This window comes from Prionailurus viverrinus, chromosome B2, assembly GCF_022837055.1.
Source record: "Prionailurus viverrinus isolate Anna chromosome B2, UM_Priviv_1.0, whole genome shotgun sequence".
Taxonomy (NCBI): Eukaryota; Metazoa; Chordata; class Mammalia; order Carnivora; family Felidae; genus Prionailurus; species Prionailurus viverrinus.
Window position 1 is genome coordinate 132,802,844 of NC_062565.1, and position 16,029 is coordinate 132,818,872.

General features: G+C 37.2%; 1 protein-coding gene across 6 annotated transcripts in view; it reads left to right on the top strand.

Moving 5' to 3' along the window:
* Positions 1-16,029, top strand: part of ADGB (androglobin) — a 160,645-nt gene that overhangs the window by 75,106 nt on the left and 69,510 nt on the right. For 5 of the 6 annotated variants that reach the window (XM_047857999.1, XM_047858001.1, XM_047858000.1 and 2 more), the window contains exons 12-15: positions 2,743-2,833; positions 7,568-7,697; positions 14,675-14,708; positions 15,612-15,795. In XM_047857999.1, the coding sequence (XP_047713955.1) occupies positions 2,743-2,833; positions 7,568-7,697; positions 14,675-14,708; positions 15,612-15,795 (439 nt within the window). The remainder of the gene's footprint in view (positions 1-2,742; positions 2,834-7,567; positions 7,698-14,674; positions 14,709-15,611; positions 15,796-16,029) is intronic. The other variant, XM_047858004.1, reaches the window with a different exon arrangement.

Sequence of the window (16,029 nt, forward strand, 5' to 3'; positions counted from 1 at the left end):
TTGCTAATTGCTCATGATTTTCTAATTGTATTCATCCAGCCACAGTATACCACCTTCTAGAGGTTACTGCATTACAGGCTATGTTCACAGGCCCGTTACCTGAATGCGCAATGAAGGCAAAGCCACCTTGAACATACCTAGCGCCCGTTTACCGGTGGCCTCGCCGTGAAGCTTATAAGTATGCTCTAAGCGGGGCACCTGGGTGGCTCAGTTGGTTAAGCACCCGACTTAGCTCAGGTCATGATCTCGCGTTTCGTGGGTTCCAGCTGGCGTCAGCGTCAGGCTCTGTGCTGGCAGCTCGGAGCCTGGACCCTGCTTCAGATTCTGTGTCTCCCTTTCTCTACCCCTCAGCCACTCATGCTCTGTCTCTCTGTCTCTCTCTCTCAAAAATAAATAAACATTAAAAACCAAACAAACAGTATGCTCTAAGGGTTCGGTCCCGTGGACCAAGGCTTATACCCCTATTGGTGGCACCTGCTGTGGCTCCTGATACCAATGCAAGTGTCACTGATTCCTCATGGCAGGGGACCAGGGAACCCTATCTTGGTCACAATGCAGTACGGAAGTCTCCGTGGTGCTCAGGATTCTACAACTGCAATGGTCACATGGATTGAAAGACTTACCTGTTCCCTGCTTCCTACTTTCAACCATAATTTACATGTTTTTAGAATATAAATTAACAACTGTAACCATGTAATTTTCCTCGCCTTTGCTTCTTGCCTACATGATACAAGCAGTACAGCTGGTAGCAAAGATTTTCTAGCACAACACGCTCAGTCTTTGCCAGAAAAGAACAAAGACTAAAGAAATATCTGGTTTGGGTGGAAAGAAGAAAAGGTCAGGTTTGTTGTTGTTGTTTGTTTGTTTGTTTACCAAGCCTATCTGCCCCCTCTCTCTCTTGCTTGATTATTTCAGTCTGTACTTTCTTTGAGCTTCTGCAGTTGACTCTTGGTGCCTGCCAGCTGCTGCATTGGGATACAGGAACTTTGCAATTTCCATTCTTTCCTCCCTCTCTCCCTCCCTCCATCCTTTCTATCCTCTTTCCTGTTCTCTGTCCTTCTGAACCAAAGATCAGCATGCACATGATGCTTGAGAGAAAATCTTTGCTCTAAAATGCATCAAAGAATAGCTGAATAAAGGAGAAAATATTGAACATACAGGCGTTTTCTGATTTTGACACTGACTGTGGTATAATTCTAGCTGCATGATGGCTTTAGGGTGAACTGGGGAAGAAAATCTAAAATTGGTAGGATTCCAACCTATGGTGTCCCACCTCAAGGCTCACCCCATAATTGTCTTTCTTCTATCTATTGGGTTTAATATTTAAGGTGAAAAATAATAGGAAATAGAAAGAGAGACAGCAAGACAGAGAGGGAGGGAGGGAGAGAGAGACAGAGAGAGAGAGAGAGAGAGAGAGAGATCATTTGAGAGCTTACCACAGAATAAGCACAGAGAAGTTATGTGCACATTTAGAGTTTCTCTTATTTTTCTCCAGTGGACATCCTTTCCATTGTAGCAGAGTTTTATTAAACTAATCCTCTCTAATGTTTAATTCCTGTGATCACCATGTTAGTGCTTGAGTTCTGTTCCGTATACACTGAGAATTTCTTTTTTTAAAATGTTTATTTACCGGGGCGCCTGGGTGGCGCAGTCGGTTAAGCGTCCGACTTCGGCCAGGTCACGATCTCGCGGTCCGGGAGTTCGAGGCCCGCGTCAGGCTCTGGGCTGATGGCTCGGAGCCTGGAGCCTGTTTCCGATTCTGTGTCTCCCTCTCTCTCTACCCCTCTCCCGTTCATGCTCTGTCTCTCTCTGTCCCAAAAATAAATAAACGTTGAAAAATAAATAAATAAAAAAAAATTAAAAAAAAAATTAAAAAAAAAAATAAAATGTTTATTTATTGGGGCACCTGGGTGGCTCAGTTGGTTGAGCGTCCGACTTGGCTCAGGTCATGATCTCATGGTTTGTGAGTTCGAGCCCCGCATTGGACTCTGTGCTGACAGCTCGGAGCCTGGAGCCTGCTTCGGATTCTGTGTCTCCTTCTCTCTTTGCCCCTCCCCCACTTGTGCTCTGTCACTCAAAAATAAATAAATGTAAAAAAAAATTTTAATGTTTGTTTATTGATTTTGACGGGGGGGGGGGGGAGGGGGAGAGAATTCCAAGCAAGCCCAGTACTGTCAGCACAGAGACCGATGCAGGGCTCAAACCCACAAACTGTGAGATCATGACCTGAGCCAAAATCGAGATTTGGAAGCTCAATCCACTGAGCCACCCAGGTGCCCCTCCACTGAGAACTTCTTACTTCTATATTGGCTTCAGACTCCTTTAGGAGTATTCACAAAGTCTTTCTTGATCTAATGCTTTCTTTCCTTCCCATGACCTTGACTTTGTTACATTTTTGGTTCTCGTACCATATCCAGATATTAGTCTGTATTTTTTCTTCATATTTGAGCATTTGTGTTGCAGAGGTTAACTAAAAGAACAGTTTTTAGTGAAAAACTTTTAAAGAAGTAGCAATGAATGTCCAGTAATAATAAGACAATGTTTCACATTGTAGGTTTGCTGGGTAGACAGTTAATCTCATCAGCACTGCAGTAGATGTTAAGTTATGCATTTAATTTTAGAAGATTAAAAAACAAAAGTGTATCATACTGAATCAATAATTATCTTTTAGATTCTTTTAGAATCTTCTAGATCTTATAGAACCAATGATAAAGAATCAATAATAGAGAATTTTTCTTTTAGAAACAATAATAAAGAAGCCCGAACAGTTTCTTGAAATTTCAAGTCCGTTTTTGAATTATAGGATGAATCCGTTTACAATTCCAACAGAAACGTAAGTATATCACGTTCTTTCCCACAAATACATCTGGTTGACAAATGAAGTGTTTGTGAATTGTCTCACAACTGTGAGACAAATTGTCTGACAATTATGCTTTGGTGACAGTGATTGCAAGAAAACAATAATCTTAGATTCTTTTCCCCACAGTAATAAATAGCTAAGATAAATTCTGAATCAATTAAAATAAAGCTTTAATATGTCTGGCTTTACAGCCTTGGCTACTGTTTTAGAACAGTGAAGGATTTTGTTGAACCTGAAACATTAGCACTAACAAATGCTTTTGGTTATTATCTGATACTTAAATTGTAAGATCAGATGATTGTCATAGAAACTAGGGAGATGAAGTATGTTACTTTTAGAGGAAGAAACCCTAAATAGAACAACAAAGAAAATAAAGAAGTAAAAGAAGGAGGAGAAATCCAAATATATTAATATTTGAATATGACAACGAAAGAAAGACTAACATCCTGGATCTAAAATTTCTAATGAGTTCAGATAAGGGAACAGGAAGTCAACAAATAGCAATAATGTGAAGAAATAGTGATATGAGTGGAAGTGATGATTATTACCACTCAAAGTGTGGTAATTTTTTAAGCAGCCATGCATAAGTAATACATAGACATACGCATGTGTCAAAGATTACCAAATTTATACTCTGAATTTTGCAGATAATTGTACTTCAATTACCCATCAACGAAGTTGTAATACATAAAAATAAATAATAATATGTGAAAAGTTTTTAAAAAATTAAATAGGAATTCTAGGAATTCAATAATTCAAGGAATACAATAATAACCGAAACTAAGAATTCAATGGACGTATTTCATCAGAGATTAGATGCAGCTAAAAAAGACAGTTAGCAAAAGGGAAAACAGATCAGAGATAATATCCAGACTGAAGCACAAAGACAAGAAAGCAAGAAAGCAAGAAAGGGAAATGTATAGTAAAAACAAATGGAACAAGTTGAAAAGGACCAACATACTTCCAAGTGGGTCTCAGAAATAGAGGATAGAGAGATGGGAGAATAGTCAAAAACTAAAAATATAATGGCAAAATATCCAAAAGTAAAAAAAAAAAAAAACCCTCAAGTCAAGATTCAGGAAGTTCTGAAATCCAGCAAGTAAACACAGAGAAAAGTGCAGCTGGATCCAATCCCAGTGAAACCGAAGACAAATCAGATACAGTGACCTGCAGACAGTGAAAGAAATGCTGCCTCACAAACCAACATGGATGAATGTCACACACACAAAATATTAGACCAAAGAAGCCTGGTGTAAAAAAGTACACGGGTTGCTTTTAAGGATTCTATTAACGTTCATTATGAGAAGAAAAATCAAAAGCAATCTATGGTGTTGGAAGTCAGGAGAATAGTTTTCTGTGGTGAGCAGGACTGGCCGTGGTTGGGAGACCTATCCGGCAGGACTCATGGGGCACTGGCAACAATAATGTCCCTTGATCAGCATAATGGTGATATGGCCGTGCTTGCTTTGAGATTTTCAGCAAGGTTTGCATTTATGATTTGCTCCTTGTTTGAATGTATTTTAAACTTAAATAAAACTTTAGTGAACATTTTGAATGGCTTATATTATCGGTCACACAGTGGCCATTAGACGTAGGTTAGCCTTCTTTGGACGTATTAAAATCCATGACCGGAATGTAAGCGGATGAAGTAAAGCAGTCAAAATTGAGATCAGAAGGCAGTTCGTTGTATGGTTTTACTTTCAGAGCCAGTCAATTTACATTTTATGAACTCTATAAGTTGAAAATGTTAGAGATATTCTTCCAATCGTTTCCTTTTAAGGCTCCTGTCAACTCTATGCATCAACAATTGAGCACTGAGAGGGGGTTAGGAGGGACCCCTAGGCAGCCCTAACACAGGACAGTCATTGGCAGTCAGCAATGTCAAGCATTGAAAGACAGCTCTATAAACCAAAAAGACAGTGTGCTGCTACTTTAATTTAAAAAATTTTACTGTTACGAATTTATAAATCTAATTTTAACTTTTAATAAAATTTTGTTATACATAAATCTATTAATTTCCACTAAAGTTTTAAATAAATTTAGTTTTCTGAATTTATTTATACATTAAAAAAATTTTTTTTAAGTTTATTTATTTTGAGAGAGAGAGAAAGCAAGGGAGGGGCAGAGAGAGAGGGAGAGAGAGAGAATCCTCCATTTAGCTCAGAGCCTGATGTGGGGCTTGAACTCACAAACTGTGAGATTATGATCTGAGCTGAAATCAAGAGTTGGATCCTCAACTGAACCACCTAGGTGCCCCTATTTAAACATTTTAAATGGCATTTACAATATAATTATATTTTGTTATCTCTTTAAGTACTTTAAAAGCCAAAAATCATAGCAAATAAAATCTTGCAAAGTATTTAAATCATTATAAAAGTTCAAATAACCAGGGCATCTGAGTAGCTCATTGGGTTAAGCATCCGACTTTGGCTTAGGTCATGATCTCACTGTTGGTGAGTTTGAGCCCCATGTTGGGCTCTGTGCTCACAGCTCAGAGCCTGGAGCCTGCTTTGGATTTGGTGTCTTCCTCTCTCTCTGCCCCTCCCCTGCTTGCACTCTGTCTCTCTCTCTAAAATAAATAAACATTATTTTTTTTTAAGGTCAAATAATAAAATTCACATATTTTGAGAAACTTAATTTTTCCTATACCTACCATTAGTTTTTATAAACCCCAATTTTCTTATACCTTGTAACATAATCATAAAACTAAAATTAAATATGCTATATAGATTTTAAAGCCTAATTTGTTGCATTATGTAACATGCTAAATTCTTTCATATGCTAGAAATACAAAATAGCACATATACATAGAATTTTCCTAAACTTAACATAAAAATGTTAGTGCTTCATAATTTTTCTAATTAATTTCATACTTAATATTACCCACTAAGATGATGCTTTTTTCCATTTCAAATCCCTTTTTGCTGTCTCTCAATTGATTTAGGTTTCATACTAACCAGAGGTTTTATGGATTTTGAGAGCTGCAGACCACCAGGAGAAATTTCCTCACAATTCAAAATGTCACTCCCAAATTTCTAGAATCTCTGTGCCAGTAGGCACCACATATGGGTTGGTTCCATAACCTGAACTCCCTGAGTTACTCCCTTACTCTATTTTCTTATATTTTCCTTCAGCTTTATTATCTGGTCAAGGTGGACGGAAGTCTACAAACCAAATCTAGGTGACTTTGGCACCTGATTAGATTCAACTAATCTATTCACTGTTTGACTCTGTTATGAATTTCCTGGCATATTTATTCAATCTGCCAGAGCCAAAAACAAAGATATGTGAATGACATTTTATCGTACAAGAAAGAAATGTCCCTTGTCCAGCTTTGCTGTGCAGAGTTCTCAGGTCAATATGAGTGCAAGCCCTTTTTCGGTGAGCCCTTGAGAGCGACTGCGATCACAAGTGCCTTTCCCTGGAACACTACCTCTGTAGCAACATCCCAGAGTTGCCCATTCTTGGCTCCTGGCCAAGTGGAAGCCGCTCAGAGCCTCACAACAAATATGTCTGTGCTACCCTCTAGCGTCAGCTTCAGGTAAATCAGAGATGCTTAGCTTGTGAATTAAGAACTTCCACTAAACATTCGCAAAGAAAAAAAGAAGTTTAGGAAGACTGTATACATGAAATTTAATTTTATCGTTGACAAACACTTAAAGTAAAATATATGTGCTATAACAATGTCTTTTTATTGTGCCTATAAACTTCGAGGTATGACAATGGCGATTCAAGGTCTTATCAGTAATTACTTGAAAGGAAATCCTGTACCCTTGAGTAGCTAGTAAGAGTGCCACAGTTATAAACTCAAGTGCTCAAGACTCACAATTTCTTACTCTGAGCCCTATTTCACTGATACATTACTCTGATGCTGAGTTAAATCAAGTCTAAATGTAAAATTCCTTCGTTCTGATCATCAACATTTAAAGACGACCACCATAGTTTTAAAATAGTGTTCTAGAAAATTTTTACAGCAGTGCGTTGACTGATAGAGATACTTCTTCATAGTACATAAAGCAAGTCGAGGTTTTTAATATGAAATAAAAATTTGTTATTGGATGCAAATTGATGAGATGATGAAATGAGCAAAATCAGAAATTTCTCTGGACTAAACTGCTGTTATTTAATATACAATGCAATGGCATTAAGCCATGAAAGAGAAGGGAATCTTACCATTTCTGACAACGTGGATGGACCTTGAGGGCATTATGCTAAGTGAAATAAGGCAGTCAGAGAAAGATGAATACCGTATGATCTCACTTACATGGGGAATCTAAAAATTCAAAAACAAAAACAAACACCCAAGATACAGAGAACAGATTGGTGGTTGCCAGAGATAAGGGGTGGCTGACATGGGTAAAGGGGGGGGTGTCAAAATGTACAAAATTCCAGTTATAAAATAAATAAGTCATGAGATGTAATGTACAGCATGATGACTATAGTTAACAATATGTATTGCATATTTGAAAGCTGCTAAGAGAGTAAATCTCAAGAGTTCTCATTACAAGAAAAAAATGATAACTATGTATGGAGATGGTTGTTAACTAGACATGTGATCATTTTACAATACATATTAATGTAAAATCATCATGTCGTACACCTGAAACTAATATAATGTTATACAGCAATTATGCCTCAATAAAAAATGCAGTTATAACTTTAAGCAAGACATTAAGGTAACAGAGGTTGTTTTTTTTCTTTTATTAGTCATTTTGTACAATATTTTATCAAGAAAGGGGTACCTCCAGGATCTGGTTTATCTTCCCTTGCTGAAAATGATGAAACCATCACCTTTAGCCAGCCAGACTTAATTCAGTTGACAGGAACGGTATCTCAGGTAACTATGTTACTCTTATTATTGGCCCAATTCTTAATTATAAATGTTTTTTTCTTAAATTGTGAAATATGTTATACACCAAACAATGTATAACATGCATCTGAACAGAATAAAGAATACCATGAAAATAAGCTTTTTACATATCTATCATCTAGATTAGAAAATGCCATATTCATAGCAGTCCCCTGCGTGTCTCTTCCAGGTTACATCTCCTCTCTGCCATTCAGAGTTTGTCATTAACCAACCTCATACTCTTCTAATTTTTCCAATTATGTATACGTTTTTAAACAATATAACCTTAGTTTAATTGCTATATAATTTTATCTGAATGGATTCATATTAATTCTTCTGGGACTCCTTTCACTTAACATCAGTTCTGAGATTTGTCTCTTGCTGCGTGTCACAGTTCATTCAATTCATTTCACTGGTTGAAGGTATTTAATGGATAACCAACCTACTGTTTTTTTTAATCTTTCACATTGTTGATGGTTATATTCACTGCTTCATGTTTCTTTTTTTTTAATTTTTAAGTGTTTTTATTTATTTTTGAGACAGAGAGACAGAGCATGAGCAGGGGAGGGTCAGAGAGAGAGGGAGACACAGAATCGGAAACAGGCTCCAGGCTCTGAGCTGTCAGCACAGGGCCCAATGTGGGGCTCGAACTCACAGACAGTGAGATCATGACCTGAGCTGAAGTTGGACGCTCAACCGACTGAGCCACCCAGGCGCCCCGCTTCATGTTTCTTACTATTGTAAGCAGTAATACCATGACTGTTCTTTGCTCTCCCTGTATGCATCTGTAAGAGTTTCCTTAGTTCCAGGGTTTGTAATATTTTATGGACAATGTGTCCCTTTGCCAACTTTTTTAAAACTTTAACACACAATGACAACAATTTATCTGTGTCTGCGTATTAGTTGACTATTGACGATAGGGAATAGTGGAAAGCAAAACATCTGTGTGTATTAGCACTGTGAGGACACACAACTTTGCTGTCTGGGGGTGGAATGACTGCTAAGTATAGTTGCCTGCTAAGTATAGTATGATTGGGCAGCTACAGGTCATGAGAGTATCCATAGAGAGTAAGATGTAGCCACTTGAAACCTGACAGTGAGCCTCATAACTGTGTAATTTCAGAGTACTGATCAACACATGTGACATTTTAGGATATTTGCAATTCTTTTTTTTTTTTTTTGATATTTGCAATTCTAATGATACGTAGGGTACTGTGATTTCTTTTGTGTGTAAAGTCACAATTATTGTTAACCACATTGTGGCTACTCACCTGCATTGATAAATTGATAATGGAGGAAAATGCTGAACTTGGGTTAAAGATGAATTTTTTCAACCATCCATGTTCACGGATTCCTGAAATCTTAACAATGAGTCCCAAAGGACACTAGGCTAGGAATCCCTGCTCCAGGATGTGAATCTGGCAGTATAGTTGTTGGGTCATAGGGCATTTACCCATTTAACATCACAACAAAATGCCCAACAATTTTCCAATACAGGTGTATCAATATCCACTTCTGTCAGCCTTGGATAAGAATTTTCTTCACACCACATCCTGGCCAACACTTACAGTGTCTGATATTTCAACTTCTGCCAGTGTGGTGGCTGTAAAAAGGTAGTTGTTGTTTAAAAGGTAATATATTAGGGGCGCCTGGGTGGCGCAGTCGGTTAAGCGTCCCACTTCAGCCAGGTCACGATCTCGCGGTCCGTGAGTTCGAGCCCCGCGTCAGGCTCTGGGCTGATGGCTCAGAGCCTGGAGCCTGTTTCCGATTCTGTGTCTCCCTCTCTCTCTGCCCTTCCCCCGTTCATGCTCTGTCTCTCTCTGTCCCAAAAATAAATAAACATTGAAAAAAAATTAAATAAAAAAAATAAAAGGTAATATATTAACATGTTAAAAAATAAAAATATAAGGCATACATTAAGAAGTCTTGTTTCCATTCATGTACTTCTCCATTTTCACTGCTCTGCCCTCTGTAGGACACTTTCGGTGTTTCTTTGTGCAAATGCAAAGAAACACACAATAATCCATCACCTCCCCTTTTTCTGTTCAAAATTTAACAAACAAAAAAGTTTTTACTGAATATGTACAGGTGAAAATTTCATATCTATACCTAAAGAGTGTCTTTATTCTTAAAATTGCATAATATTTCATTATGTGAATGAATCACAGTTCATTTCTACCAACCTCTACAGATGGCATAAGATAACTTGTGGGGCAGGCCATTGCATAGAGGTAAACAATTTTTTTAGTATTAGTTGAAAAACAGACTAACAAATGAGAAATCTCGTAAAGAGAATGAATAGATTTTTCACACTTTTAAAGTTTTTCTTTAAGTTTTAATCTATTCCATGCAGTATTTTTAAAAAGTCAAAAAGTACCCAAAACATAAAAATAGCCAACCTGTTTTACTCCTCCTCATTCCTTAGTCTTTCTCTCCAGAGTCAATCACTTTTATTTTATTTGTGTTTCTTCTGGTGTTTATCTCTACATTTCTTTTTTAAAACTAGTTTTATTTCTTGTTTTCTTGTTTTCTTTCTTCCTTTCTTTCTTTCTTTCTTTCTTTCTTTCTTTCTTATTTTTTGAGAGACAGAGAGAGAGAGAGACAGAGAGAGAGAGCATGCATCAGGGGAGGGCCAGAGGGAGAGGGAGGGATACAATCTTAAGCAGACTGCATGCTCAGTGCAGAGCCCTACCCAGGGCTCTATCCCACAACTTAGAGATCATGACCTGAGCCAAAATCGAATTGGCCTCTCAGTGGACTGAGCCACCCAGATGCTCCTGTATCTCTACATTTCTAAATAGTAGGCCTTATGAAGGCAGAGACGATGATTTTATAATACACTGTTTTTCTTTCAGCACTAGTGAAAATTCCTAGCACATGGCAGACACCATTATGTGTTTATTGAATGATGGGATTTTGTTATTTCTTTATCTATCAAGTTATATATTATCCCTTGTTGTGGAAGATAAGGATACAGTACTGTCTTCACTCACCATCACACACCTCTGCTTTCTTCTCTCTTCCAGGTTGTTTTTTTTTTTTTTTTTAATTTCAGAAGTCTTTATTGAATTGATATTCTAGTTATTTAAGGATTATTACTGCGGAGGCAAATACAAAAACATTTCTTACATAGATTTTTGTACAAGCTAATTATGGTGTTTTTTCATTTGGTTACTTTTTTTTGTTTTCAAGTTTGTGTGTTTGTTTGGGGAGAGAATGAGTGTGCAGGAGCAGGGGAGGGACAGAGAGAGAGGGACAGAGAGAGAGAATCCAAACCAGCCTCTACACTGTCAGCATGGAGCCTGATGTGGGCCTGAGCCCATGAACCATAAGATTATGTCCTGAACCAAATCAAGAGTCAGACACTTAACCGACTGAGCCACCCAGGCACCCCATCATTTGGTTACTTTTCTGTGACACATTAGTAAACCTTCCCAAATAATGAATGAAAGAAAGAAAAGAGAGAAAAGAAAGGAAGGAGGGAAGGAAGGATGGAAGGAAGAAAAGAAAGAAAGAAAGAAAGAAAGAAAGAAAGAAAGAAAGAAAGAAAGGAGGGAGGAAGAAAGGAAGGAAAAGAAAATCCCTCTAAAGACTGTTTGGCACACAAACACATTAGGTTTTCTTTAAGTGCCAGTTATGTTCCTGGAGACACCTCCCCACCCCAGAATCCTTTGCTTTCTTCCTACAGTTCAAATGAATGGAACCTTACACCCGTCATCTTGAGACTTCCTTTTGTCTCTCTGTGATGGATTTCTTGTTTTCTGGAAACTATGTTTCTAGGTTAAAACCTAATTTTGGTGAATTGCATTTTCCAAAACTTCTGGGAAAAGATTTATGAGAATTGGAAATTATGAGAATTGATGTGCTTGCAGTTATCTATAATCCACCCTCCACCTGATTTATATTTTGGTGGGATATAGATTTCAGTTTAGAAATCATTCCTTTAGAATTTTGAAGTTCTCCCTTAATCCCTTTCTTTAATCCCTTGTATTCTACCTTTAAGCATTGGTTTTCTTTTTCTTTTTCTTTTTAACTTAACCGAATGTCCCCTCCCCCCGCCCACACACGCAAAGAAGAATGGTTAACTATGTTAACTGTGTGAGGGAATGAATTTGTAAATTAGGTTGATCTTAGTAGCATTCTACAATGTATTTACAGAAATATAAGCATTGTCCTTGAGAATACACATGACACTGGGATTCTTGATCATTTGTATGTGACTCTCTGCCATCTCAAAGACCATCTTTTCATTCTTGGAATAATTAAACTTTGCAGTGATTGGCCTTGGTATGAGTCTTTTTCATGAACTGTGCTGGGTACTCCATGAACCCATTCAACCTGGATAATTTCTCCTAATAGTGTTTCCTGGAGGATTTATTCAGTCTGGATGATTTTTCTTAATACTGTTTCTTGGAGAGTTCCTTCTTCTCAACACAATGTTAAGTACATTCACATTGCTGCACAACCGATCTTCAGATCTTACTTCATATTACAAAACTAAAACTCTATACCCATAAACAGTTTCTCATTCCCCCTTCTCTCAGTCCCTTAGAACCACCATTGTACTTTGTCTCTATGAATTTGACTACTCTAGGTGCCTTATATAAGGGGGGATCATACAGTATTTATATGCTTGTGACTGGCTTATGTCATTTAGTATAATGTTCCCACAGTCCTTCCCATGTTGTAGCAAGTGTCATTCATATGCGTGTGTATATATGTATATATGTAATAGTATATAATATGATGGAATAGTATATATACATATATATGTATATCACTTTGTTTATTCATTAAGCCAACAATGGACACTGGGTGCATGATGCTAATATGACCATAGGTATACAAATATCTCCTTGAGATACTGCTTTTAATTCTGTTGGGTTTTTATCCAAACGAGGACTTGTTGAGTCACATATTAAATCAACTTTTATTTTTCAGGAGCTGCAATACTGTTTTTCATTTTATATTCTCACTAGGAGTGCACAGGACTTCCAGTTTCCCCACGTCCTCACCAACACCCATGCCTGTTTATTTATTTATTTATTTTATAACAGTAGCTATCATAATGGGTATGAGGTTGAATCTCATTATACTTTTGATTTGCATTTCCCTAATGATTAGTGATGTTGAGTGTCTTTTCATGTGCTTGTTGGTCATTTGTTTATCTTACTTGGGTAAATATCTACTTAAGTCCCTTGCCCATTTTTAAATTAATTCATTTGTTTTCTGTTGTTCTTTACATAAGTTCTTTATATATTCTTGATGCTACCCTTTTCTCGGATGCATCATTTGCAGAATTTTTCTCCCATTCTGTAGGTTGCACTGTATTGATTATGTCCTTTGATGGACAGAATTTTTTTATTTTGATGTAGTATGTATTTTTACATTTGTTATTGTTGTGTAGTATCACAACCAAGACATCACTGCAAAATCCAATGTCATGAAGCTTTCCCCCTAGGTCTTCTTCTAAAAGATTTATAGCTTTAATCTCTTTGTCTTTTGTGTCGACTTTGTCATCGAAACTTTCTGTTGAATTTATTCTACTTTCTTATTTTCAGTTTCTAAGAGCTCTCATTCTTGATTGTATTTTTAAAAAATTTTTTTAAACATTTATTTATTTTTGAGAGACAGAGCACAAGTGGGGAGGGGCAGAGAGAAAGAAGGAGACAGAATCCGAAGCAGGCTCCAGGCTCTGAGCCTGACGTGGGCTGGAACTCACAAACCGTGAGATCATGACCTGAGCTGAGGTTGGAAGCTCAACCAACTGAGCCACCCAGGCTCCCCTCTTGATTGTATTTTTGGAGACATTTCTTATTTGATAGATGGATATTCTCTTATCTGTCTAATATTACCAATTTCAAAAATATATCCTATATAGTTGTTTCTGTTTTCTCTTAATCTTTCCACCCACACCCTTTAGTTTCTTTCTTTGATATAAGACTCCTTCCTTAATTGTCTGGTGATACTCTGCTGCATATACGTGTCTAAAGAATTTATGACATTAAAAAGCTGCTGATTGGAAGTGGCTTTACAGAATGGCTAGAGCTTGTCAGCTGGTAGGGTAATTAATTTAGGATAATTGGGGGTAAGTGAGGTTCATTTGGGACTGGGATTAGCTCCAAATGTAGATCTTGGGGTTTTCCCCTGGCTCTGGTCAGTTTCTCCAGTTTAGAGTCCTCTAATCTCCCTCCTGGGGTGGACTGGGTCAAAGGCGTTGGTATACACTGACCCATAAGTGTTATTGAACCAAGCAGCACAGAGGAGCTGAGAGTTCAAAGTTCAGCATGTGGACTTTCACTTAATTCCTCTCCTCTTTGTATAGTAGCTTCTCCTGTTTCCCACGGTACCTGCGAACCCAGATCCGGAGATTTCTCATTTAATTTTTCCACGTGAAGCCATTTCCAGAGTTCTGTTGAGGCAGAAGAAAGCTAGATGCTAATGTTGAAAGGATTTAGGGCAAAGTGGGGATTTGTTCTGTTCCTTAAATAGACATTTAACCCCTTCCTGTGTTTTGATATGAGCCCATATCTCATTCTCTGCGTCTCAGAGGACTGCTAATTGTTTCAGGGGCTCTAAGGCATGGATGGGCTTGCTTCTTGGATAAGGATAAGGATAAGGATAAGGATAAGGATAAGGATAAGGATAAGGATAAGGATAAGGATATTATTGTTTTAATTTAACTTTTATTATAAGGTTCGATTATTTAAGAAACTCACATATTCTTTGTTTTAATGTCACAAACTTAAACCCTCAGCCAATTATTTAATTAAATTCACATCTTTGAATTTTAAGGTTGAAAACAAAGTTTCTGCTTTGCCATGTTTTAGTAACTATTGCAGAAATCTGTTTCTTTAATATTTAAAGACAGTATTAACTCTTTTAAAAGCATTGGTGCTTTAGATCACTAACATGTTTTGTTGAATTTAAAAATGGTTTCTTAATGTGTTCCTTTCAATTCACAGGGACACATTACTTCACAAGTTATACCTGGAAAAGGTAAATTCATAAACTTCTCATGACTTTGAAAAACATCAAAGCACAAAGGGATCTCTGTTTCTTGACAGCTCTTAACTTCCCCTTTTCCTCAGCAGTGTGTCTCCAATGTCTCCTCTGATGTGTTGAGTCTAATCTACTCTGGGCTAGAAAACCCTGATAATCTCACTGGTTAAATTCACACTTAAAGTCAAAATAAAAGATGATCTGATTAAGGGCCCACGAGTACAGTTCATGTGTTTTAATGCAGGCATGTGATGATCAAAGTGCTGAAACCGTTGCCAATTCCTCAGTTTCTAAATGAAGACTTGGCCAATCCTCACATCCAAAAAAGCATTATGTGGCACGTGCATATGTAACATTTTGAGTCAAGAAGTCTACAAGAACTTTGTGACATTACTTAATAGACATAAAACAAGATACAGAAATGACAAACTGTGAGGTGCCATTAAATGGCTCACTGAAGCACGTTTATTGCAATGGCTTTCTCAGGTTGTCCTTTCTTCTGTTGCGTGAGCCTTATAGGAACATGTCTGCCTATAGTCGATTTTAAATACACTAGCTAATTTTAAACAAACTAGCTAATAACTGTATAATCTGTGAAACTGTTATAACTTTATAATCTGTGAAAAATGTGCATACGACTTTATGAAAGTGATTTCCAAAGTTCTTAACACTCTGCTATGTGTATGAGTTAGAATTAGATTCCCGAGTGTATGAAAATGTGTCTCTGCATGAACATCCCCAAATCTGAGGCTTGCTGTAAATGATTGTCTCAGGAAATGGATTTTTTCTTTCAAAAATAGACTTCAATATGCAAACTCCCTCTATAACTTTCCATACCTCAATAGCTTAATATTTAACAACATAGGTGCAACTGACATGTTTGTCTTCTGCTATGCACAGAAGAGCTAACAGAACTTGGATTAAATGACACAGCTCATCAAGGTGAAGGACTTAGTTTGGAAAGAGATTTAGTCAGCCAGACGACAGCAACACAGGAAAAATCACAGGAGGACCTCCCAACAATAAATAATAGCGTTTCTAAAGAAATATGGTTAGATTTTGAAGACTTCTGTGTATGCTTTCAGTAAGTATGAACTTTTTGTGTGTATTAAATGTGGTGGATATATAAGCCATTAATTTTTAGCTATCATTTAAAGGGATTAAACCAATATTACTCTGGCATTGATATAATAGCAAGAGAAACTGTTAGAAAGAAAGATCGATGAGTTGACTATCCACATAGAACATCAATAGCCGAAACTCAGGCCAGTTTCAGGCCATCCTCAGAGACTTACTTATTGATTAAGATGAAGACTGT